This window comes from Pleurodeles waltl, chromosome 4_2, assembly GCF_031143425.1.
Source record: "Pleurodeles waltl isolate 20211129_DDA chromosome 4_2, aPleWal1.hap1.20221129, whole genome shotgun sequence".
In the NCBI taxonomy this organism is placed as follows: domain Eukaryota; kingdom Metazoa; phylum Chordata; class Amphibia; order Caudata; family Salamandridae; genus Pleurodeles; species Pleurodeles waltl.
This window is the reverse complement of record NC_090443.1, coordinates 164,592,330-164,618,636: the sequence shown is the minus strand read 5'-3', so window position 1 is coordinate 164,618,636 and position 26,307 is coordinate 164,592,330. Positions and strand designations below refer to the sequence as shown.

At 40.1% G+C, this 26,307-nt stretch overlaps 1 protein-coding gene across 2 annotated transcripts in view; it reads left to right on the top strand.

The window, feature by feature from the left end:
• PPP1R1A (protein phosphatase 1 regulatory inhibitor subunit 1A) overlaps positions 1-26,307 on the top strand; it is a 756,923-nt gene that overhangs the window by 524,143 nt on the left and 206,473 nt on the right. Inside the window, exons 3-4 of one of the 2 annotated variants that reach the window (XM_069231032.1) lie at positions 4,489-4,526; positions 8,427-8,490. The exons of the other annotated variant lie outside the window; for it this stretch is intronic. Of the exons in view, the coding sequence (XP_069087133.1) occupies positions 4,489-4,526; positions 8,427-8,490 (102 nt within the window). The remainder of the gene's footprint in view (positions 1-4,488; positions 4,527-8,426; positions 8,491-26,307) is intronic. 2 annotated transcript variants of the gene reach the window in all.

The window sequence follows — 26,307 nt, the reverse complement described above, 5'->3', positions numbered from 1 at the left end:
AGAATTGACGCACTGTGGCGTCCTGTATTTCCTATGACGTAGCTTCTGTCTTTCCAAAGAAGTTATATTGTGAACAATATTGGCCGAATGGAAACCTGTCCATCTACTTTAATTTCTTATTGAATGTTCCTAGTTTAAATGTCAGAAATGGGAAGACAAGGCATTTTGATTTCAAGGTTATCTTCTGTGTAATGCTTTTCTCATAATGTTTTAACATTTTCAAGATTGTACAGCAAAGTACGATATGGTCACCAAAGGCCAACATAATTTAACAGGAGACCATTTGGCACAAAGCAATACATCATAGCATGGGACCAGTGATGAATTGCAAGGAAGAAAAAAAGGGTGTCACAGGCATTAGTCATGCACCAAAGGGTCATCCACATCATAACATTTCTCAGAGTTAAAAAATAAAAGCAATGAAGCCACAAAAAATAACACGTCATGGTTGAATCCTTATTTATATAGCTAGAGATGCTGGGAAATGTCACACATTAGAGAAGATATTGTTTTACTTGTTAGTAAGGAAGGGTAGGGGCTGGCCACTGAGAGTGAACTCCTTGAAGGGTCCAGTCAAGGAGCTGTAATGCTTGCAGCGTATTAGATTGAAACATGTAGACTCTTACTAAATTTCTCTGCCAGGAATAGTTTTCTGTTTCGGTGGTAAACAGTGACTTTTGCAAGCATTTGTATATGGCCTAGATACACATTTGTGGTGTAGGCCAAATTTTAGAAATGAGAATATAGATTTATTATAGAAATAGTAGATAGCTAGGCAGATATACATGCAGATAGATTCCTTCAAAACTTACAATGGCAAACTATAAAAAATGATGTTTCAAGATGCATTACATTACTGGCAGGACATATTTGTCCTGGCGTCTGAGATACCAGTCTAAACTATTCAACTGCTACAAATGTTTCATCAACCTGGGATCGGCATCTAACAGTAGGACAACGTATCCACCTTTCATTGAAAGAGTAATGGTGCAAAAACTTTGAGGACAATTTGTACGAAAGCCTGGAATAACCTCACTCCAACCTAGAGACAAGGGCAACACCATCTCAATTTGAGAATGGAATTAAATATCTTTCCGTTCTTCAAGTTGTTCCCAGAGATCACTTACTAACTGGCAGACTAATTATTTTTAGTGTGTTATCTTTTTTCAGAAAGCATACCTGCCAGTGCTGAGATAGCCAACAATAATTTTGGTTGATACCATTGGGGTAATGATATGTCTCAGTTTGGTCTGATGTTGCATGCCTCTTCAGTATAATTGGAATGAAATACAACCTTCTGGGAGCTATAATTATTACTCTTACTATAATCATGCCACTCTTCTCTCTTGACATACTATAGCCCTCCTGGTTTTTGTTTCTGTGGACTGCCCAGTGGCTTACAAGGAATACATCTTACTTAACAAATCATTAAACCATAAATAAGAGAGGCATCCAGCATGGCTGCAGGGGATCCTAGTTTATGGTCAAAGTGACTGTATATATTTAATCAGTGATGATAATTTGAAAACATTACATCAAGGTCACAATCAGTCTAAATGCAACCCATGTGAGCAAACTCACTATACAAAGCCACTGCTCAGGCACACCTATAGGTATTATACTTTCTCTTTATCTCACAGAAAGATGCTTCTTCTGTCTTTGATCAAGATGAGTGGTGATTGTCATTTTGCAGCTTGCTGATTCTGTTTTGAGTCAGTTGTCCACAAAGGTTGCAATCTCATTGGGGCTTTGAGTTTTGTGAATGTATAGTCAGGTTGCAGCAAACATGCTCCTTTTTTGCCAGGCATGGGCACTTCAGGTGCTTCTCTGAGATTGTCAGACATAGTCTCAAGATGAAGGGTGATCAAGTTCTTGCCCTGCTAATGCACCTTTTTGATGCAAAGCAGAATCTTCTGATAAAACTTTAAAAAAGTCAAATACTCACTCAAAGATCTGGTATGTAGCTGGCTTTTAGGGCATAGGAAATAAGCCAACACCCAGCCTTAAGGTTTGCCATCTTTTAATTCAATTTTCCTTGTGTGTTACATTGATGGTTAGGAGGTGAAGTAGGAAAGAAATGAATGTCCAGTGGTGTTTACATTTGACATTGTAAGCCAGACAAATGGAAAAGAGGAAACATCCTGGTTAAGCTTATAGCAACTGTTTTCTTGGAAAGAGGCTTAACTGATTGTGAAATTCTAATCCAACTCTTCAGGGGAAGCAAACAGGATCTTTGAGGAGTTTTCCTAGGGAAAAGCTACATGACAGAATCTGCGAAGAGCCAGCATTTTGCTTTGAAGTAAATGTGTCCTAGCAACAAATATCATTTGAGCCATACAGTTGCGATTCAGAGGCTAAATTTAATTGCCTAATGTAGACAGAGCCCATGTAGGTGGATTTTCACACAAAGCTACAGAACCATCTCATAAGACAAAAAGGCCTGTTACCCTGAACATGGATTACTGTTACCAACCAACCAACGGACTGTCATTCTACCCACATTGAAGATGGGGTTCTGTCTTTAACAGGAGGTAATGGGATACCTCGAATGTATCCCCCGCTGAGCAGATTTCAGTACCTTGAAGGGGAGCAAATACAAATCATTAGGGATTGTACCTAGTGGTCTTGGGGTGGAGGCCACTGTGGAAAACACAAAAGTTGCTGCAGAAACATACAAAATGCTGAATACTACAACTGACTGCACTGTACAGGGACACTCATCCAAACCTACTGAATGTGTTATTTCACAATGTTGTATTTCTTAGTCAAAATTGCTCTTCATTTTAATGTTTGTCAGAAACATAGGGTCTGATTTAGATATTGGCTGAGGGGTTGCTCTGTCGCAATGGTGACGGATATCCTGTGCCCCAAAATCAAAATATCTTTCTTTTCTATGGTATTTAGATTTTGGTGGGAGGAATATCCGTCACCGTTGGAACAGAGTAACCCCTCCACCGAGATCTAAATTATGCTCATGGGAGTTTTTTGTATGGTACAAATGCATTGTATATTTAACACAATACCGTGGCGGTCGGTAATTTTAGGAGGGAGGGGGCGGGCAGCACACTCACACTTATCCATTCACACACGCACGCATATCCCTTCACAACACTCATCAACATACACGCATGCACCAAACATTCATTTAAAAACACACACACACACTTACCTTCAGCTCGGAGATCCTAGGAGGGTTTGGACTGGTGCCTTCCCAATGAGGGAAGGCAGCAGTCCCAATTTCGTCACAGAGTGGAATGGGGTCAGTGAGACTGCTGACCCCTCCCCACTCTGTGACGAGGTGTCACTAATTGACACTAACCCTGGGCGCTTCAGGGCTTAAACCTGAAGCGCCCAGGTCGAAGTCAATGGTTGACGCTTCCCTCGTCACCGAGGGAGAGGGCCTCGAGGCACCTTTGCTGAGCCGAGGAGGTCACGCCCATAGGAGCTGTGAACTCTTCAGCCCAGCAAAGTTCAGCTCAGTCATCCAGGAGTCTGCGCAAATCGTGCCTGTCTCGCTCCTGGCTGCCTGAGCTGAACATGAAGAGTGTCTGTCAGGCTGACCTTTGCTCAGCCTGACAGGCACTCTTCATGAGGGGCAAAGGGTGGGGGCGGGTGTGGCCCCTCCAACCTAAAGGACGAGCCGCAGCTGACACAATAACAAAATATAAACAAAAGTAAGGACAGAGAAATGTGAAACTAAAACCAAGGGAACGTGCCCTGTTGCAGTGTTCTCACTCCTAGATATGTTCTAAAAGTATATGATTGACTAACCCCTTTCCTGTATGTCAAGATGATAAAAATACTACAGTTCAATATAATATTAAAAGTATGAATGTGAGTGCGACCTGATTTGGGGATAAATAATTATAACTATAATTTTCCCAAAATAACCTTAAAATTTGAGCACTGCAAGGTTGTGTTTTTTTGCTCAATCATATGTGCACGTTGGCCATTCAAGGTTGTCTTAAGCAAGCAAAACAAACATAGATCACCATTACACTGAATACTGACTCCACTACACAATACTGAATGGTCAATCACCTTGGTAATTGGTGAAGGTAAATGCTTTACAGTCACATTTCTCATCATTATTTTAATTAGATTTTTACCACAGCTATATGTGCGTAGAATGAAATATGCTGATGGAGTTGGCCACAATTGCAAATGTGAAGATGATCCCAGAGATGACAATTCAGAATCACAGGCAGTCTGAGTTTTGCAAATGCATGTTTGATGATATATGGTTCATGCATATATACCAGCAACGCTTCCGGTTAATCTGAATGAAATATTGGTTCTTTGATAAAAACAAGGAACTTCTTGGCTGTGTGTCACAGAAACACTGTAGAATACTGTTAAACAGAGTTCAGGCAATGTAGGAAACTTTTTGCTTTACCTCAATATATAATTTCCTTTCAGAGGTCATAGCAAAAGACAAGACCGGTTAGAAAACAACTTCAATTTTTCAATCCTTTTTTCTCCACTCAGAAATCGATGAAGACAGAATTCTCAACCCCTTTCTTAAGGTAAGCCTATTATGGTTTTGTCTAGAATAGTAATTTGAGTGTAGTATTGTAAGAATTCTTCAGATGCATGTGAAAATGGTGACCAGTGGGTGGATGATATGAATAATCAATCCCCAAGCAGGTGGATGAAATGACAACTTTAAATTTGAATCACAATTTTTCAATTTAAAATTATAATTTCAATTTCCAAAATACATATGAAATGCTTAGTTCATCAAATTAAATAGGCTTCTAAATATGGTTGGAATTTAAAAATAATTATTGCCACTGGTCTGAAACTCATCAAGCAAAATATATAAAAAATACAATTCTTTTTATAAGATAGTTTCTGTTGGATTGGAATGGTTAATTCAGTTTTTGTCAAATCATTTGTGCTTCCTCACTCATGGTGTATTGCAGAGTATTCTCCTTCCTAGCAATCCCTGGTGGCAGTTCATCTCAAATAAGATCAGTAGTTCAACATAAGCTTAAGTATGAACCCGTCCCTCTCAGACCTGAGGCTAACCAGACATAATTTAAAGGGCCTCCTGTTGAGTATTATCATAGAAAGTCTCAAATCTCAAGCAGGGATTGTCAAACAATGGAACATTCTGAAATGTCTGTTGTTGGTGTCTGTCATGGATGCAGGAGTGGGTAAAGACTGTTTTCTCTCTCTCTTTCTCTCTTTTTCTCTCTATCTCCCCTCTTTCTCTCTCTCTGACGCCTGTAAGCATGGTTGGAGATTGTCATCTTCCCCAACCATGCACATGAGTACATTCAAAGAATTGATTTAGGTTTCACACAGTCCCTGTAAGTCGTCTTAGAAAAGACCCTCCTTTCACAAGAGAATCAAACTGAGAGCTCTGTTGCCCAGCCTTGGAGGTATCTATTCAAAGCACCTGTGTGTGAATTGGACAGAGACAATGAACTGTCACCAGTTCCTAGTTGTGATTTCTTGGAAGAGAATCCAAGGATGGAGAGTGTAAGAGGAATAGTTTGCCGATTACTACGAAATACAACATCTTTATCAGATCAAAGTGGAAACCAAACTCCTCCGTATATGAAGCATCATAGCCCTAACGCCAGTGGTAAAACGATTTTAATCTTTGATGTTAATCTCCAAATAAATACATGCCTCTAGGAAACAGTACAGTTTGAGTGGTGTGCTTAGAAGAATCCTAAATAAGATAAGTATAGTGCAAAAAACGAAAAACGCAAAGTATTTTATATCCATCTGACTGAAACCACTAGGATTATACTCATAGCATTGGTTCCAAATATGTTTTACTGACACTCTGAGTCACAAGCAGAATACAATTATGTTCAGTGGTAAGATTAGTAAATAATAATAGTGAAACCAGTCAAATAAGAAGGACCCATGATTAAATGTACCTAGGAACACATTTTGAATAGACATAAAAATACTAAAAGAGAAACGAAAAAATACACAAAAAAGTAACCATGAGTTGGTGAATATTGATACTAAGAAATGGATATTCCTTGACTAATAATTCTGTTGTCACAGAGAGTAACGTTTGCTTTGAGTGCTCAACTGTTTTACCCTGTCTGGAATCGGTATGATTAACAGCCTTCTTCGGATGGTGCACACCTCTAAGACATAAAACATGAAATTAATATGAATACTGGGGTTCACTTTATCCACCCATGGAGGTTCCTCCAGCGAAAGATAAAAGAATGGCCTCATGGCACTATAACTGGAAGTAACTGTGCAAGTTAGAGGGGCTTCCTCCAAGAAAATCATTTTTTGGACACCTTTCCAGCGCACCGTGAAAAATTAAATTACAGTGAAGCTATCTTCATACAATGGGAATAATATTGATCTTTATTGTATATTCATAAATCGATGTCCATTCCTTTCAGGTACAATGTTCGTGCACATTGAATAAATCAGCTATAAATGACCCTTTATTTGTAAATTAAGCAGCATAACATACTAGCATTGGCCATAAAACGGCACAATTTGGTTAGGGAGGTGCGGGTGGTCAAGGTGTTTAGGACGTGACACAGTGGTCATAGGTGCTGCAAAATAAAGAGTGAAGCCAAACAGACAGTAGTGTCTGCAGGTGTTAAAAAGCCAGAGAAACATAGATTTAGTAGATCGAGGCAGTTTGTGATCTCAGAATATTTGCATCAAGGTCTATGTGCTATTGTTTTTTTAAGTGAACGAGCTCCAAGGCAAAGGCTACTGCATGCTTTTTATGCGTAGAAGATTCACGAAGGCACAATCATAATTGAAGTGAATATTTCTCTTGAACAGAATATCAGTATTTCTGTGTTATATCTTACATTTATGAAATTATGATATTTTAATTTATAAAATATATTAGAATGAGATTTCAATGCAAAGAAACATGAATGTAAGAGTTATTTAAAATTATGAAGCTATTGGATATTCTTCTGCAAACCATGGAGACAACCAATCAAAAAATAATACAATATACCATCTGCAACTTGGTGCTACTGACGAGATCAGTATTAGACATGGTGTTTCTCATTGCCTGCCTTTGCAAATGCAAAATTCAATGGAGTTTTAGAAAAAAATCAAAATAAAATCTAATAATTCTACTAACTTTCCACGAAAAAGAGAAACAGTTGAATTATACACCCTAATTGTAGTTTTGGCGTTCAAGTGAAACGCTGTTTTATATAGCAAAATCTTAATAATTCTATTAAAAAGAACTGTTAGTTAAATTGACATCTGTCAGTTCGACATGTAATGCATTGACAAATGTTCAACAACTGTGACAGGAAAATGGAGGAAGAAGTGAAGTAAATAATAACAATAATATTAATAATATTTTTTCAATGCTCTACATCATTTTGGTAACCCAGGTTGCAATCTGGCGGTCTCGCAGAAATGTCAAAAGCAAAAGCAAGAGCTTATTTTAAGGTTCACCCTATTAGCTAAATAGGTGAAAAATACCATTCAAAAAAGGAATGCCTTTTACAAACTCAGTGAATATATATTTATAATTCAGGAATGCGGGCTACCAGTAGAATAATGGGATTTTTGGCTTCTTTGTTACCTACATTCGAACATGCCACCATTTTAACTCTTGTTGGTAGAACACTTTAATCGTAGTTTGTTACTAGTTGCAGTACACGTTGGTACATTAGGACACGCCTCAAAGTTGTGGGGTGCGAAGCTTAAATATGCTTTTGCCAGGGAAATACAAGATTGCAGTGTTTCTCATCCATAAATAGCATAACAATTTCAAATCTTTGCTAACTTTGCAACTTTCCACAAAGTTGCACAGTTTAAATTGCAAGAAAAAGTCCAGTAGTGTTGTTTTTGCAGAGAAAATACATTATCAACAACAGCTAATTTTTAGTTGGGGAATAGTCTTGCAAAAATGTCACCCTTCAGTAAAGCTCTGTGAAAATTAAAAAACAGCATAATTTTTGGAACGTTCATAAACTTTGCAACAGTTAGTAAACTCCAATCCACAGCTTTAAACACATGTTTCCTCCTTTTGCAGCAATATTTTGGTTAATTATGCATTTCTTATGCATTTTTTGTTTCTTTCAATGGTCATCAAAGTTGATCTTTTGGGAATTTTTTTAATTGTCAATTTGATCAGTCTGCTATAACAAGGGTCCACATGTGGGTATTTATTTTATTTGTATGAGGAATCTTTGGTGATGGCATTTGTCTCGGTTAGTAAATCTGTGATGTATACTCAGATCAAAATTTTACAATTACAGCAGCACTATCTTAAATGCTGTTCTCTATCATGGACCCTGGTTTTCTGCACGGTGATCACAGTTGAGAAAATTGACTCAGTATTTCTGGCATTTTAGACTTTTTCCAAATGCTATCTTGATACCTTGCTGTTGTTTCAAATTTCTGCACCTTTGTCATCATCCAGCTCTGATTCTTGCTTCTTCTCTTTACTGCAGTCATCTTTGGTGATGTCCCCACGGCAGAGAAAAAAGATGACCCGTACCACACCCACTATGAAAGGTACTGGGCAGAAGATAGCTCATTGACACTTTTGGTTTTTGTCAGTCATATCCATTTAGTCTTTGACCATCTTTGATCAGTTATTATGCAATCAGTTTATTGGGACAGTTGGTTGTAGTAAAGGTTCTGTTAACTTCTTCCCTGTGGCATCTCACATATGTTTTAGTAAACATACATCTTGATTTTATAACTTTTGGTTTCTCTCACTGTGCTCATTATCCAGCCATTTGAGGCATCTTTCTTTCCCTTGCCTTCTGCCCCATGACAGGTAAAAGGTAGGTGTGGTGCAGACAATGAGATTTCATCTTCAGTATGTTTCCCCTGGTTTAAGAGTTAAATGGCAACTTTGTGCCACAATTGTGTCATTAACATATCCTATCTTTCTCCGTAGGTCATACGCTCTTTTGCTTAATCTACTGTTTGTTATTGTCCTAGCTCTTTCTTGTATCAATTGTGCATCTAGTGTGTTAGTCTCTCTTTAACTGCTATCACATCCCTGCAGTCTCTGTTTAATTAGTTACCTAATCCATTCCTATCTTTATTATTCTATGTGATGCCTTGTGTTCTGATTTATTAATTGCCTTCTCTTCTCTTTTGCTTTTTACTGGATTTCCTAATCTCCTAATTCATTAATTCTACTCCTATTTCATAATTTACTTCATTCATTAATAATGAATTACTAATTCATTGCTTGAATCATCTCCAAATACATAATCCATGTAAGTGACTCATTCAGCTATTAAGTAATCTACTTACTTAATAATTACTTGATCACTTGTTAATTTCTGGTTAATTGATTTGTCTACTTAGTTTTCCATTGTGTTCCCCTCATAGTCATATATTACTCCTTTTCCTAAATCATTTACAAGCTCATCATCACTTTTGTCTATCCAGATTAGAGTGCTCAGTGTTTAGGGAGAGGGTTTTAGCACAGAAAATAAGCCAAACCAACAAGATTGTATTGATTCTTGGTGAAGTGTTCTGTTAATCACTGAATTGTCTACTGATGTCAGACAAAAAAGGACTTAAACTTATTACAACATCAAGTTACCGTTGAAGTAAGTGTGGTGTGCACACAAAGTATTGCAGAACATCACAAATGTATGCCTGCTCATGTTTCCATCATCTTGCCATTGTACCTTTCACAATTCAAAATTGAGTATTATCAAGGCTGATTGGCCTTATTCATGTCCTTAGTTATCCTGCTACTCCTTGTCTCAATCTTTTTGGCGGTGGAGAATATTAAGATTAAAAGACCACATTAATACCTTGGTTCAGTTTCTTAGACTTTTAAATATTCTCTTTGAGGGCCTTTCAAAGGCTGATAAATCTCATTCAGCACTTTACTTCTTCATTGTGACCTTCAGTTGTTCATTTTCCACTCAACATATTTCTTGATAAAGAAGACCCTCAAGTTTAAAGACTCTATAGATAACTGCATTCATCAAGTCCCTGTGTCTTCTGTTGTTCATTAATGAGTATCAAGGGTTTAAAATAGAGGACCTCCCTTTGATGCATAATTTATTCAGTAGAACAAAAAGGTATTGGCCTTATTTGTGCTTAGAAAATGTACAAAGAGAAGGGCAGAGAAGGGGATATTATACTTTTTGAAGCTTTTTCAAATTATAATTTGGACATTTATTTTTATAGGCAGATATGTGTTCTCTTCACAGTACCCTTAACTTGATGTTATTGAATGTTCTGAATTTAAAATTTCTGTATAATTCCTATAGGAGGGTGTTGGTTCCCTCCTAGGCATTAGATTTGCGAAAAACACCTTGGTAATGTTTTGCCACCTTCCTGGAAAGGTGAAAAAGTAAACATTGGTATCAGCATTGAAAATGTTGCATATCAAAAAGAAATGGACCTCGCTGAGAATGAGCTTATATATTGCTTTATATTTAACAAAGTGAGGAGCAACCTCCTCTCTGTGGTGTCTCTCACAATCTTGAAGCATGTGTGTTTTGTATGAATGTGTTATTTAAAGAGAACAAGCTTATTTGGAAGATTTATTCCTGTCTGGTGTTGAGTATTTATTCCTGTTTTAGGTCTGGCTGGTGGAAGCATAATCTGTTTACAGAGCTACTATAATCTAAATACAGAGATATGACAAAAGGTGAATCCTCTTCAGCCACTGTATAATGTTTAATTCACATACTGGTCATTTTACTTTCAAAGCCATTGGCCGATTGTACCAGTCTTTCATGACACATGGAGTTTCACTATTGCATCTGCATGAGTCTAAGTCCATACAATGACTTCTTTCTGTCACTGACAGAGGGTAAGTGGAAGTAATTGCAAAGCTAGGGATTAAATGATTGACAGACTAAGTGGTGATACAATGAGAAAAAGTGGCTGTGTTTCCAGGTAAATCCTACAATTGAAATACCACCCCATAAAAAGCTGGCTCATCCACCTGAATAATCTACACTTGCTTCTGTACCACATTGCTCTGTGTGGATGGATCAACTGCAGAAGACATGGCATGATCAAACTGCTGGGTGGTCTGCGACCATACCGGAGGCCAAACAATGGGTGACATAATGGCCACACTGTACAAAGGGCACTCTGTTAGCTGTGTCTGATGGTATGGTGTTAGTGTAATCGATGAAAACTGAGCTTTTGAGGGCCTTTGGACAGCTACCCGCTTTGTAGCATTCCTCTTGACTGAGGGGATCAGCTGCTCATTGGCCGTGTCTGTGAGAAAGACCCTAATGCCAGTGCCTGTGGGAACAACACAGTGTATATGCAAAACAATCAATGCACCCATGGACCATCAAATTACTCATCTAATGATGCTCCTCGTTCCTATGCTCATCCAAAATATACACATTATGCACCTACAGAACACTTACACCCTCTTTATACTTCACCACACCTAATTGAGACTGCACTGTGCACTCCTTTCTAATGCATATCACTTGCTTCACTGCACATTTCCCTCCCTTAATTGCACCCTTGCCACTTTGCACCACATACTCTCCTTAAAACGTTGTTCACCAATTCTTTCATTCACAGACCCCCACTGCACATTATCTCATTTAACTGGACACCTTCCTTGGCTACACACTATTCTAACTTCCACTGGCCCCTGCAGCGTATGCTGGCACCCCAACATGTGCCTTCTCTAGCTGCAAGCTGATCACTAATACTCTTCACATGTTATTTTCACTTATTCTAATTCATGCACTCCTCCCCCATTTGGTTTTGTTGACTTCATCTCATTCTGTGCATCCTAACACTTTTCAAACATGCCCAGTAGAACATAAACATTGAACAAATGATAGTTCCTTGCATGGGCCTTTCTATCTTATGCAAATAAAAGACAAGACCATAGATCTGAATCCATCAATATATAACCCATTTCTTTGTAGATAATACTAAATAGGATGTGTGCTACTTTATGCCTGGAAACACACAGTAAATCACAACCTGGTGCATGGAGATTCATAAATAGGTCTGTGTCAAAGAAATCTAGGAGTTTGTATGTACTTAAGGGTATGAATTCTTGCAGGAATACTTTCTGTATGTAGTGGTAAATCTGCACGCAAGGGCTGGAAAGTAGTTTAGCCGCTTATTTACCCATTCACCCTTTCAGTACTTCTGTATATTTACTTGTCATTCATTCATTCACCCATTCAAGTAAATATTTATTAGCGCTCCACCCTCCTAGCAACTCACTCAGATATTCATCCATCTAGAGAACCGTCATTCTCAGATTCAGCCACTCATACAGTCAGACGACAACATACACACATACTCACATTTGTAAAGTAATGAAGAAGCACTTCCACCTATGATCGGCCATGTTTATGGGCTTTGTCAATGTTTGCTATTTAAATAGTCTACACTACGGGCCTGATGTAGAGTTTGTTGGATGAGTTACTCCGTCACAAATGTGACGGGGTACCTCGTCCTCTGTATTACGATCTCTAAAAGGCTGTAATGGAAACTTCATATGGTGGCTGGTGTATCTATTTGTGACGGAATGACCCCATCTGCCAAACTCTAATCAGGCCCTAAGTCAGTAGAACATCACTTTCTCGACTTTCAGAGTTCAAGAAAAGGTCCACCATGAAACGCATGTTTTCAGGGATTGTGTTACCTGTATTTTGCTTCCTCCTTTTCAATGATCAAATATAACCTGAAGCAGCACCTTTGATATACCTGCTGATCCAAAACGTGTCTATCCAGGATAAACAAATATATCGCAATCCATCCATTACATCCATTTAAATATTCTCACACCTTGTTTTTCTAGAGTGATATCAACACTATCCTGACATTCTTTCTAGACATACTTGTGTCCTTTTATATGTTTGCTTGTTCTTTATCAGTCTGTTTACCACCAGTGACTCACTACACCTTTCTCATCTTCTGTGAAGCGCTGTGATATGCACAAGTAATGATTGTTTGTTGTTTTTATGTAGCACTCTGCAATTCTTACTTGCTTGTGCTTTCCAGAAAACAAATAAATGCATTCAACAGGTCTTACCTCACTGAGTTTGGCTGAGCAAAATTTTAATTTTGCTAGCAAATTTCATATAACTTCAGAATCTTCAGTTGAAAATTGTCATTCCACATTTTTGCATATATTTTTGTACACAGGGGGGCTCATCGGTGCAGACTGTCCTTTGTGAAGCGACATTATTGAAGATTAAGCATCTCCTGCTGTAGCAAGGGGATGGGGTTGGAATCGTCAAAAACCTTGTCCTGCACTTGCTTGTTATTTCCATGGGGAGTCATACTCCCATAGCTCGACAGTGGAAGGGCCCAGAATTATCTCTCTACTTTCCAGCAGTGGCTCTCTGTTGAAGTATTTTTTAAGGTACAGGCAGGCCTGTGTGGACACAAATAGGCTCAGATGATGATGTTTCTCACTTTTGGCTTGACTTCCATTTGTGATCTTGCCTTCCATGTAGCACTAGGCTGTGGCAGGCAGTGGTCTGGTTCTTTTTACTGACAAAGAGATGAAGAGATGATGTGGCGCCACTAGATTAATGGCTGCCCCACTGCCACTTTTAAGTGCATAGCTCAGCATATTGTTAAGAGACTGCAAGAACAGAGATGGGACTGGTGTCACCGATGAACCCTTGTCTGGAGCTTGATTGATGGGCATGTATCCCGTACTTTCCTGGAGTCTTTCATGGGCTGGACACACCAGCCTTCTGACTCTTTCCCACGTTAGGAGAGGGTACACCTGTGAGGAACCCTGAAGAAGGTGGCACCTGTTAGACCGGTCCTGTTTTGATGTCCAAGGAGTGGGGATTGCAAAGTTTTATTGTTGTGTACAGTAATCTTGCAACTAACCGGGTCCTAAGTGCATGCAGAGTGCAGGCAGGGAGAGTGGCCTGGCATAGAGGATTCAAGAAGAGCAGCGAGGTGGACCAACCGGGCTAGACAGAAGGGCAAGTGCAAGTCTCTGCATCTTAGCTGCTGTTAGGGAGGATAAAGCAGCAGTGCCCAAGGCTGGGAGAAGCTTACATTGTTCTGGTGGCTGTAGTCTACTATCAGGAGCTAAATTCTTTAAATCCTGTAACAATCAGATTGGCACCACCCAAAGTATCCTAAATTCAAATGACTATTTTTGAAACGCCTTTTAAACCCCGCAGCAAATGCCCTGGGCCCAACCACAGCTAACACTTCTTGAGTACAACACTTCTTTCCCTAAATGGCCTTTTCAGCTAAAGGTCCCTAAGAGGTCCAGGGTGTCATCATGCTCTGTTAAATTATTCACACTCAGAGGCTGAAGAACCACCAAGTCCCGGCAAACCATGGGGCAAAGAGAGAAACACCTGTCACTGCAGGAAATCCCCTGGGCCTACCATTTGCAACTGTTACAGAGGGGCTCGCCCCACTGCATTCAGAACGCAACTTTCACCTTCTCTACTTCCTGCGATGTTGCTGAAATTGTGTCAACGCCACATGTTGATGGCATGAGCAGTACATTTGACTGATTGGCATTGGGAGCCCTTGCCGGGAGGTCGTGGTATTTGTGATTATCGGCCAAGTGGGAGGTAGTGTAAAGTGCATGGGTGTCTCATGACGGGGCAGGGGAACCCTTTGTATACAAAACAAAATGGTCGCTTGGCCACGCTGATAAAGAAAAAAGTGGAACCAGTAGGGAAACTGCTGGAATGTTGAAACAGCCCCAGAAGCCACCACTCAGACACACAATAAAATGTGCATATTTCAAAGCGGGTGTTCGAGGAACCGAGCAACCATAAAAGCCAAATGCTTTGTGAGGCGCCCGTACACAACCAACCTCCCTTGCTCCCCTTCCACTTCCCCACCAAGTGCAGCGAGAAATGTGTAATCCTACGTTTTCCTGAAAGAAGGTAGGTACTCCAGAAGACTGCAAGCCTCCCACAGTAAGCAATCCTGTGGGCATTATTCCGGAAGAACCTAGGTTCCCTGACCTCTTACATCGGGCCACCAGGGGCTGTTGATGAACAATTCGTAAACAAAAGGAAATTCGAATGTTAAGGGCAGTAGGTCTTGTGTTTCTATGGCGTGCTTTGATTGTTCGTGATGAAACTCAAAGAGAGTTGGACCTTTGTATTGAAGAAAAGTACTGCTAGAGGCTTCAGGCCTATTTGTTTTACTATAAATATCGGGACAAAGCCAATAGACATAACATTTGAATAGTGAATAACATAATATTTGAATAGTGAAAATCCTTAACTTTTTAGCCACAGGCAAAAATATTTGGATATCGCTGTTTCTAGAGGTAGGGTGTGCACACAGTACCTCAGAAATGATAGACACAGTCTGGATTTTGGTGCTTAGTTGTCCTTTGTGACATGTATTTAGCATATGTTGTTTGCACCTTGGCTATTATGAAAGGCCCCTTTTGGAGTTGTTTCAATTTGCTCTTCCAACTCAGAACATGTACATAATTATGATTTATGTGTGATATTTAGTTATGTCTACATTAAATCACTTTTCATTTTTAATGAAACAGCACTAACTGGACAATGATTTATTTATTGTTTTTGTGTGCTGATAAAATTCAGTGCATCTCCCTGAGTACAACTTGCCCTGCTGTGTCTCATTACCCTGACAATGAAATGCCATAAGAGGCACTTAGCCCGCAGTTCGAATGTTCAGATTTCAGACAATGATTTAAAGGAAACCTTTATATTAACTAATTCGGTGATCAGGAAGGAATATTTTCTTCAGTTTCTGATTTGTTTTCTTTAGTTCTCAAGCATTTAAATATTTTCCTTGATAAAGCTAACTAGGATGTCCAAACTGTAGGAGATTAACGAAAAGGTAGTACAGTAGGTGTTCCTTTAGTGTTGTTATTTGGTTATGGAGATGTCAACCAAAGACAACATCCAATACCAACCTCGTGATAATATTGACAGACCACTTGGCCCTCGTTTTTACTTTTATTCCCACAATGGACCTTTTTAGGATCCTTAAAAGGTAAAGGAGAACAAGAATCAATCTTGCAATTTAATTTGCAGTGCGACCCATTTGGTCACATATCAAATCCTAGAAAGCGATAGGTAAAATTCTAAAGTTTATTACAAGTTAAGGGCCAAACTAATATAAATGAATCTCAAAAACATTATATATAAGTACCAAATCACCAGAGACAGGTAAAGTGCCAAATAAAATTAAATTGCGCAAGCATTAGGCCTACAAGAATTTCAATCGAAAAAATTTGAAACAGAATCTGATGATTTGTACATACTTTTCAGTCCTCTTGTCTAATCATTAGATAAACCTGTGTTGATCTAAATACCCTGAACTAGCTAAAGGGAAATCATAGTTGGTTCTTAGGAAGTAGGGAGGTGTCAGCATAGCAAAGACTACTGTAGAGGTTCTGATGCAGAGGTGTTGCACAGCATATAGCTGCACAAAGGAATGAGGGTAGATAGGTCTGTACCCCTCTGAGTCTCTAGGGAATATGCCCTCTTCTCAGTATGTGAATACCAACTAAACCCACAGAACCTTTGAGAAATCCATGTCATCAAAACCAGTAGCTTTCCATCTTCCTTACAGTTGAAATTAGCAACTCACCTTATGTCTCTCATCCAACAAATTGAACATCAGGATGACCTTGAACTTTTTCACAGTGCATTATACGCAAACAAGAGTCTTCTTCTCAGTTCGTTAGCGCTTCCTCATTGTTGCCTAAGTTTCCTCCCCAGCCCTCACTTTCTCTAATACACAATATGCCTTTCACTAACTGTAGAATCAAATGTAAACACATGCAAAAGAAAAAACATTACAACTGATAACGCGTCCCACCTTTAATAATTTAACTTACATGGGGACTCGTTTTAGGCCAATTAACCTTTTGACCCTGATTGGAGACTCCTTAGGACGAGATATCTATTCAGCATTTCAATCAATAGATCAATAACCTTCATCAATATTCACAATAACAAATCAATCAAATTAACTTATGACATTAATAAGAATCAAACACACCATGATCTTTCAGCCATGAATAACCACACAAATCTAGTAAGATTTAAGATATTTATTCCCTATTTGTTACACTGTACTAGCAAGTTTATTAGTCTTAGTACCAACAAACACATCAACAATGTTACAATATGACAACTTGAATAAGACTTTATCAAAGCAAAGATCATGAACATTAGAACAAAACATGACGTCAACATGAATCAACTTTAGCAGAGTATCCTTAGCACGTTATTCAGCAAAGCAAAGATTCAGTCATTTGTCTATTTGCACCCAGTATTTAGTTAACTCCTTAACTAACCTCTAATTAGCATTAGCATGTTGGGCTTCATGCAAAACAATTTAGCAACATAAATTTGGAAAACATCTAACTATGGCCTCTATCAAAAGAGAAGTTGGTACCTAGAAAGAAAAGGCAAACAGACAATTACAATTTCATTATCATATAGTTACCCATCCACATGGGGCGGCATACAGTGTCAGTCTTCGTCCTCAGGACATCAGTTGATTCGCCATCAGCCAGGATGGAACAGCAAAGTCTCAGCAAGGTAGGGCAAAAGGCTCTTCCCTCATAAGGAGGAGAAGTAAGTATCAGGCAAGGCAAGAAGGTGAGGATGGTTTAAAGTATTAAACAGCTAAAGACAAAGTCTCTCAGAGTAGCAAGGAATAAGGCAAGTAATGGCTTCAAAAGAATGGCTAAAAGTGGCTAGGTAATGGCTGATTTCTCCTTGTGTCACGGTGTTATATTAATCTTGTCGAACAAGCCTCTAATTTCCAATCGGGCAATATTTGGTGCATCGTTATCTCTGTCCAATGATTGATCACACACCTCACTAGAATTTTCACCTAAGACAGGCCTCACGTAGTTTATTGGCTCCTGTGATTGACGTCTTCAATGGATAGAATGTCAGGTAAGAAAAGTTACACTTGTCGCTCCAGTCAGTAGTTCCATTGTCTTCTCCCAGTACAGGCAACCTTGCACCTGTTGCGAATTACACTGTTGCATTTGTCAAGAATGTCTCCTTGAGCAAGTCGGATCTCATTAGAAAGAATTTACTACGGTTACACACACACATATCTCTAGCTTCTGGAAAAGTACAGCTTCATGTCCTTCCGGAAGACAGCACATGCACGTTAGAAAAACACATTTAATATGAGACCAGGCAGCCAGGCCCAGACCCTTGCTAACTAAGGCCTAGTGATTAATTTAGCAAAATCTTAACATATAACTCTTAATGCTAATACAAAATCATACATTAGTACATTATTAATTCATCATTAGTCAATTTCATTAATCATCGTATACATTGGTGGCCAGTCCCCGTGGTCACATTTCAAACGCGTACATTAATATTATTCTACCACGTTTTCTATGCAGCTTCATCATACATTATTTTGCAAGCTTCTCATGTTAATATTGATTATAAAAGTCATATTCCAACAATCCCTCCTCTGATGACTCTTTTCATCACACAAATCTTTTTCTCACAGCTTATTCATCTTCTGAGCTCTTTCATTTCTACTTCCTCACCCATTTTGGTTACATCAAATTTTTCTCTGAACAATTTCTCCCTTTTCTTCTCTTCCCTCCTCTGATTATTGTTTGCCCTTTTGCTAATTTTGCATGCCTACTATAATCCAAATAAACAAGCCAAAACAGTCAATATTCCCTTTATTATTTTTCCAAATATTCCATGCCAAATATTACTAAACCAGCTTCCCGCTTTAGCAATTCCTTTTCCAACCTTTTCCCTTACTCCTGGCTCTTTCAGTTCCTTCAAATCTGCACTATCTCTTGTTAGGTTAATAAGCATACTTCTAATTTCATTACTATTATCGGGGATATATGCACAACAATGTCGCTCATTAAGCATCTTACAGACTCCGCCATTTTTCGCTAAAAGAATGTCTAAAGCAAGCCTGTTTTGAAGAGTCATAGCCCTCTCTGCAGCAAGTTGAGTATCCATCAGGAGTATAGCTCCTGTAAAATTTGTCAACATGTTATCCACAATAGTAGACAACTTCTGAATCTTTATGGAGTTCAAGATAACTCCCACTGAATGAATTATCGCTCCAAACATGTCTCTTACTACTCCAGCAGCACTCTCTCTCTTTTGTCTAGCACAATGTAATTCAGACAATTTCGGAAACTTCTTTAAATCCTCTAACTGATATATCTTTGGGAAAACTATCCCCAAATAACATGTCCCATACCATCCCTTTAGAAGACGGTAATAAGCATTAAGTCCAAATATATAATATATCCCAGGGATCGCTGGATCCTGTCCATTTACCATGAACGTCCACTTACTCTGAAACAAAAACAGATGCTTACATTCACTCGTTCCCACAAACACATTGTCATAATATGACTTTGGTCGCGTTATGCAAAACTTACCTATGTGTAGTGCATCTAAAGCTAATTTCCCCTGTTCCCTAACTGCACTATAACTCTCACTACTAATAAAAGATTGTTGCTGCAAGCCTTTCTCAAATTTCCCTTTCAAAGCCCTTCTTCTATCTTCCGTGTGATCTAGAAAGCTTTTCTCTACAGGTGTAAGCAAACATGTCAAATTATTGCGGTGTGCATATGATGTACTAATTGTTAATGTTACCTCAAAGAATCCCTTAACTAGTCTTATGCTACAGTATTTAGCTACACTATTCAAATCTTCTATAATAGGCACATAAGAAAACACAAGGTCATAGTTAGAATAGAAATACTGCACCTCTTCTTGATTATAGAAACGTGTTAGTAACAGACTACAGCTTATCCCATAAGTTAGGGTCAAACTATGATAGGTAACTCCCTTTTGTACCAAAACAGGAATCTGTATACACACATAACAAGCCTTCGCATTCATAGTATCAACATACTCACTCAGCAAGCGATAGAAAACATTAGTAGATAGTTCCCCTTTTGTGGTAGTTCCCTCATGCAAATATTTTGTATCTTGCTCGAACCTCTCCCAAGCTGTTAGTGTAGCAGTGGTCTCAGGAACGGTAGCATTGGTAGTACCATTCTTATCCACCAAAGGCATTCCCACAATCAAAACTATAATGGATATCACACACACAACAACTAAAGCAACCCCCAAACATTTGCAACGCCTACTCCCCTCATTATCGTTTCTAGTGTTAGCCATGATCTGTAAAGAATCAGAAAGTAAAGTGCTATAAGTGTAAACAACAACCAACTGAGGATGGTTAAAGCTTTTCTCTTTTTTTTATTTCTCTTCAGCAAAGCTAAGCAAAGTCTTTCTTCAGCAAGTATTTACAGCTTTTCATTCACTCCCAGGATCCTTGTCAGTTCAGGTTAGCAGCTTTGTCAAAATCAGTTCTCAAGAGTCAATTCAGGTTAACAGTGTCACATCCGGTAATTTATCAATTTCCTTTTCTCTATTTTCTTTAATTCAATATTCGCATTAACACAGTCTCTTCCTCCGGTCGGACTCAGGTACCATAGTACTGACCTGGGACCTCTCGATCAAAACAAAATGCCAAGAACTCTTGTTGCCATTCAGCTGACGTTGCATATGCCCATTCAGGACCTGCGTACCTTCTATTTGCTACCCTCTTTCTTTTCAACTTACGGTCACCCTGCAATTTTCCTTCACTCAGGTCTTCTTTCCTTGTTGTATCGACCTCTTCCTCTATTGTGTCGTCAACAACCACCTTTCCTTTTGTCACTTGCGATTCTGGCCACTTATCTCCTTTCAGTGACACTTTGGTCTTCGATCTTCCTTGTGGCAACTCGTTGCCCTCCTCTGACTCTATGGTATTTTCTCTTGATGGACCTGGAAGAGGCTCAGGAGGAGTCTGGACACTCTGACTCTCTTCCGCTTCAAGTCCTACGCCTTCTGGGTCTGTCAGGGGCTCAATTTCTATACTGCATCTGTCTGCTTCTGGGAGGACCTCTCTCTGGGTCGGGCCTCCTGGCGCCTCAGTGGAGATAGGCTCACTGTCACTCCTCTGGGTCTCGTTTGTTGTTGGAGTGACCAAGCCGTCCTCAACGGACTCTCCTTCTGTCTCAGTTCCCCTTTGATTACTCTCTGGTCCTGAGACTTCCTTTTCTGCTATTGTTACTTTCGATAATTCAAGTTCCTTCCTCATCAGTTGGACATGTCACCTTCTTTGTGTGACTGGCATGAATCCAGTTTGGAATTCCCGCACACTTTACAGCAGTAGTAGTCGTCAGTATTACTTTATATGGCCCCTTCCAACGTGGCTCCAAACATGACTTCCTCACGTGTTTCTTGACAACAACCCAGTCACCAGCTTTCAGGTTGTGACCTGGATCATTTATCAGTGGCAGTGTGGTTGCTTCCACCTGGTGAGAGAAAGAGCGGACCACGTCAGCCAGACCCTTGCAGTAGTCCAACACCATATCATCTGTGATATTCACAAGAGCATTTGCAGGTACTGCGGGCAATCTCATAGCTCGGCCCATGAGAATTTCATGAGGAGACAGTCCTGTTTTCTTGTTGGGTGTATTTCTCATTGACATTAGCACCAAAGGCAATGCATCAGGCCATTTCAAATTTGTAGCAGCACACATCTTTGCCATTCTCGACTTCAAGGTACCATTCATTTGCTCCACTAATCTGGAGGCTTCAGGGCGGTAACTACAATGCAGCTTCTGTTCGATGTTCAATGCTGCGTACAATAGCTTAACCACCTCATTGTTGAAGTGACTTCCTCTATCTGATTCTAAAGAGATCGGGAACCCGAAACGTGGTATCAATTCTTATCAGCTTCGCTACTGTGAGACTGTCATTTCTAAGTTTAGGGTATGCTTCAATCCAGTGACTAAAGATACACACAATAACCAACACGTACCTTAAGCCTCCACACACAGGCATCTCAATAAAATCCAATTGCATTCTGCTAAATGGACCTCCTGCTCTCCCAATGTGGCACAAATTCACCACTGTCCCTTTCTCCGCATTCATCTGTTGACAGATGATGCACCTGTGACAAATCACTTCGGCAGCTTGTCTGAATTTCGGGTTAAACCAGTCATTTTTGAACAACCTGATCATGGCATCCCTCCCAATAAGTGCTTGCCCATGATAAAACCTTGCAAACTGTGACAAAAGACTGATGGCAAAACCATTTTCCCCTCATCTGAAACCCACAAATCATCTGGTCTTTGTACACATTGCATCTTAACCCAAGAACGCTTCTCATCCCTACTGGCACATCCCTGCAACAATTTCAATTCTTCCAATGTGTCAACCACCCTCACAGCATAACCTGTGCATGTCTCATTTTCTGTTTCAGGTAACAATTACCACTGATCCTTGAACGATATACAGTTAAATGCGCAAAACCTTGCGACTTGATCTGCATATCCATTTCCCATTGAGACAAAGTCTTGTGATTTCACATGAGCGCTGCATTTCACCACGGCAATTTCATGAGGTAACTGAATCGCGTGCAACAACTCCTTAATCCTCTCACCATTTTTCACTGGAGAACCAGACGAGGTCAAGAAACCCCTCTGGGACCATAGCTGGCCAAAATCATGGACAATTCCAAATCCATACCTGCTGTCAGTATAGATAGTTACTTTTAGTTTGTCAGCGGCATGGCATGCCCTAGTAAGAGCAACCAATTCAGCCACTTGAGCAGAGTACACTCTTTCAAGCAAAGATGCTTTCAAGATTCCAGTGATTGTACACACAGTGTATCTGGCTCCCTGTACTCCTACTGAGTCTCTCAAACATGAGCCATCAACAAAGATAATGTAATCATTGTCTTCCAATTGGGTATCTTTAATGTCAGGTCTCGGTTTGGTGCTCAGTTCTGTTACCTCAAGACAATCATGTTCTACCTCATCAGCATCATCAACCTCTGTATTTTCATTTGGAAGCAAAGTTGTTGGGTTCAGCACTGTACATCTTTTTAGAATTACATTCGGTGACCCCAATATAATCGTTTCATATTTCGTCAATCTTGCATTTGTCATGTGCTGTGTCTTGGTACAGGTTAACAAAATCTCAACTGAGTGTGGGACCATTACTGTTAAAGGATGTCCCATCACTATGCTTTCACACTGTGTAAGGCTTTGACCAACTGCTGCTACTGCACGCAGACAACCAGGTAAGGCTGCTGCGACAGGGTCCAATGTAGCTGACAAATATGCTACAGGTCAGTTTGCACCTCCATGGACCTGTGTCAGGACAGACAAGGACCATGCATCGCTTTCATGACAAAACCGGACAAAAGGCTTTGTGTAATCACTCATACCTAAAGCTGGAGCCCTAGACATACACTCTCTCAGCTCAATGAATGCCTTCATCTCTGTCTTTGACAAGGTTAGAACGTCTGGCCCATCTTTAACCTCCTTCACAGTCAGTCTCACTAATGGCTTGGTGATAACTGAGAAATTCAGGATCCACTGACGACTGTAGCCCACCATTCCCAGAAACATCCTAACATCTCTCCGGGATGGCGAAGGATTCATCTGCAATATGGCAGTCACTCTTTCCTTGGATATTTTCCTCGACCCTTTCTCAATTAGATGACCTAGATATTTCACCTCTTTCTGACAGTATTGCAGCTTCTTTGGGGACACTTTATGACAATTTTTCCCAAAATGATTCAGTAAGGCAATAGTATCATACTTGCAGTCATCTCTTGTTTTGGATGCAATTAACAAATCATCAATGTACTGCACTCGAGTCTATTGAAAAGGCAATTCTAATGACTCCAAATCTTTCTTCAGTATCTGATTAAAGATGGAAGGTGATTCTGAAAACCCTTGAGGGATTCGACAACAACTGTAAACCTTGTCCAAGAATTTAAAACTGAAAAGAAATTGACTGTCCTCATGAAGAGGCACAGAAAAGAACGCTTGGGACAAGTCTACAACTGTAAACCACTCTGCATCACATGGGACCTGGAACATAATCACTGCTGGATTTGGCATCACTGGACAACACTTCACCACTATGTCAATGATCTTTCTCAAGTCTTGGACAATTCGAACTTTCCCACAAGGCTTTCTCAGTCCCATTATAGGTGAATTACATGGTCTGCTCATCACTTCTTTCAGGACCCCTTGCTTCACAAAGTCCGCAATTATCTGCGTCACCTGTATAAGGACATCTTGCGTCATGTGGTACTGCGGTACTTGGGGAAACACAGCATTAGGCTTCACACTGACCTTGACTGGTTCTACTCCTTTTATCAGTCCCACTTCCTTTCCTGTCAAGTCCCACACTTTCTCCTTTACTGTCCCTTTCAAGTCTGCTGGCAGATCAGTCACTGTGAACATTGGGAAGAAGCTTATCAAGGGGTATTCCTCATCTGTTGTCTCCGTCTCAGGCTCCGAGATCTGTCCATCGTCCCTTTCATCATCACTATTTGTCTGTACCTCAATCCCTTCATTGGAACAGGTAATATAACCCCTCGTCTTGCACAGTAAGTATCTTCCCAGTAGGGACACAGGACTTGAATCACAGACTACAAACCTGTGCAATCCCTGGAAGGTAGCAATCTCAACCTGAACCGGATCTGTGATCGGGTTAGTCAGGAGCTGGTTTGCCACTCCTACTACCTTTATCGTACGTCCCGAAAGATGCAACTTTGGAATCTCTGCACTTCTGACTGTAGAGCGTGTAGCTCCTGTGTCAACCACAAATGAGACCTTGTGACCCATCACCTTCCCTTGCACGTAAGGTCCCCTCTGATCTACTTCTAGGGACGCTGCAAGCCTGCACTCCTCGCTATCTGAGCTGTCATCCGACCATTCATCGTTTATTCCATTCTCACCATGTAATGGGAACTGTTGTACTGCATTATTTTGACTCATTCCTTGACCTGTGACCTGTTGAGGAAGCATCACCTGTTGCTGTCCCATTGGTGCTAACGGCAACTGCATTTGCTGTCTGGGTACCACTGGAATCTGCTGTTGCACTTGCTGCATCTGCACTGGTTGCACACGTGGCATCTGCACTTGTTGCATGGGTTGAAGACCCTGCATCTGAACCATGTTATTTTGGAAATTTGAATTCGGACCCCTCATTCTTGGTCCTTTAACATTTTGAAATGCATTGACATCATTGCTTTGATGAACAACACACTCCTGCACCATCATCGGACATTCCCACTTCCAGTGTCCAATGCCCCCGCAAGCATGACATGGTAACACCTTCTTCATCCCTTGCACATCATTTTTAACTACTACAGTATTCAAATCTGGACCACGGTTCACAAAACCTCCTCGACCTCTGCCTCTCACTTGCGCCTGTAACATACTGTTTCCTTGCGGCTGTTGCACCATCTGCTGTATACCATTTCCCTGCATCCCTGCCTGTGCTGCCTTAATTTGCATCACCTTCACTTTTTCCTTCAACTTTCTCTGCTTCAACTCAATCTCATCGCTACAGTATTTTGCATACTGCAACACTTCATCAATCGGCTTCACTTGCCAACAGATCAAATGATTCGTAATCATCTGACTAATCTCAGGTCTCAGTCCTTCAACAAACCTGAACACTAGGTGATTCATGTCCTTCGGCTCTATAACCTCTGTACCACTGCAGTGCTTGAATGCCTTTAACAACCTCTCATAGTAGGCATGTATCGACTCTTTGGCCTCCTGTGCCGTTCGATCAATCTTTTGCCAATCAATATTTTGCGGCGAAGCCTTCTGCTTTAAAAACTCGATCACTTTAAAGTAATACCTCATCACTTGAGGAGACGGTGCTCCTGTGACTTTGTCCCTTGCCAGTTCCGCTGTCGGCCAGTCCACACTTCTCTTGCATTCATGCCACAAGTCAGCTGGAACTATAATCTCAAAAAGCGTATTCAAGTCTTCCCAAAGACACTTCGCAAGCTTCACAAACCTATATGTCTGCTGATACCACTCTATTGTTTTCTCCCTCAGTCTGGGAAAGTCATTTTTGAAAGACAAAATATCACCTCTAGACCATGGTACATGGACTAGAACCCCTCCAGCAGTTTCTCTCATTGGTAACATCTTTATTGTACCCGTATCCGGCACTGCTTTCGCCTGCTGCTGTTCCGGGCAGTCACTTTTCCTTTTATCTCTTTTCTTTGCCATCTGCCTTACCACTTTTCTAAGGCTCCCCAAACTTATGCACTCTGTAGTATTTCTTTAAGGTGTGCCTTCATTCCAGTAGATCTCATGTGATCAAAATCCTTAGGCTCGAAGTCTAACCTGTAACTCCTCTTCAGATGTTTGGTGTTGTCTAAATCTATGTTGTATTTCTCTGCCAAGTTCGCTAACCTCTGGTGCACCTTGCTCACCTCTTTGGTTATCTTGGGGCACAGATACCTAAATTCTGCTTCAGTATATAATTCTAGCCTGTTCACTCCCATGCTCCCTTCAACTAGCTCAGCTGC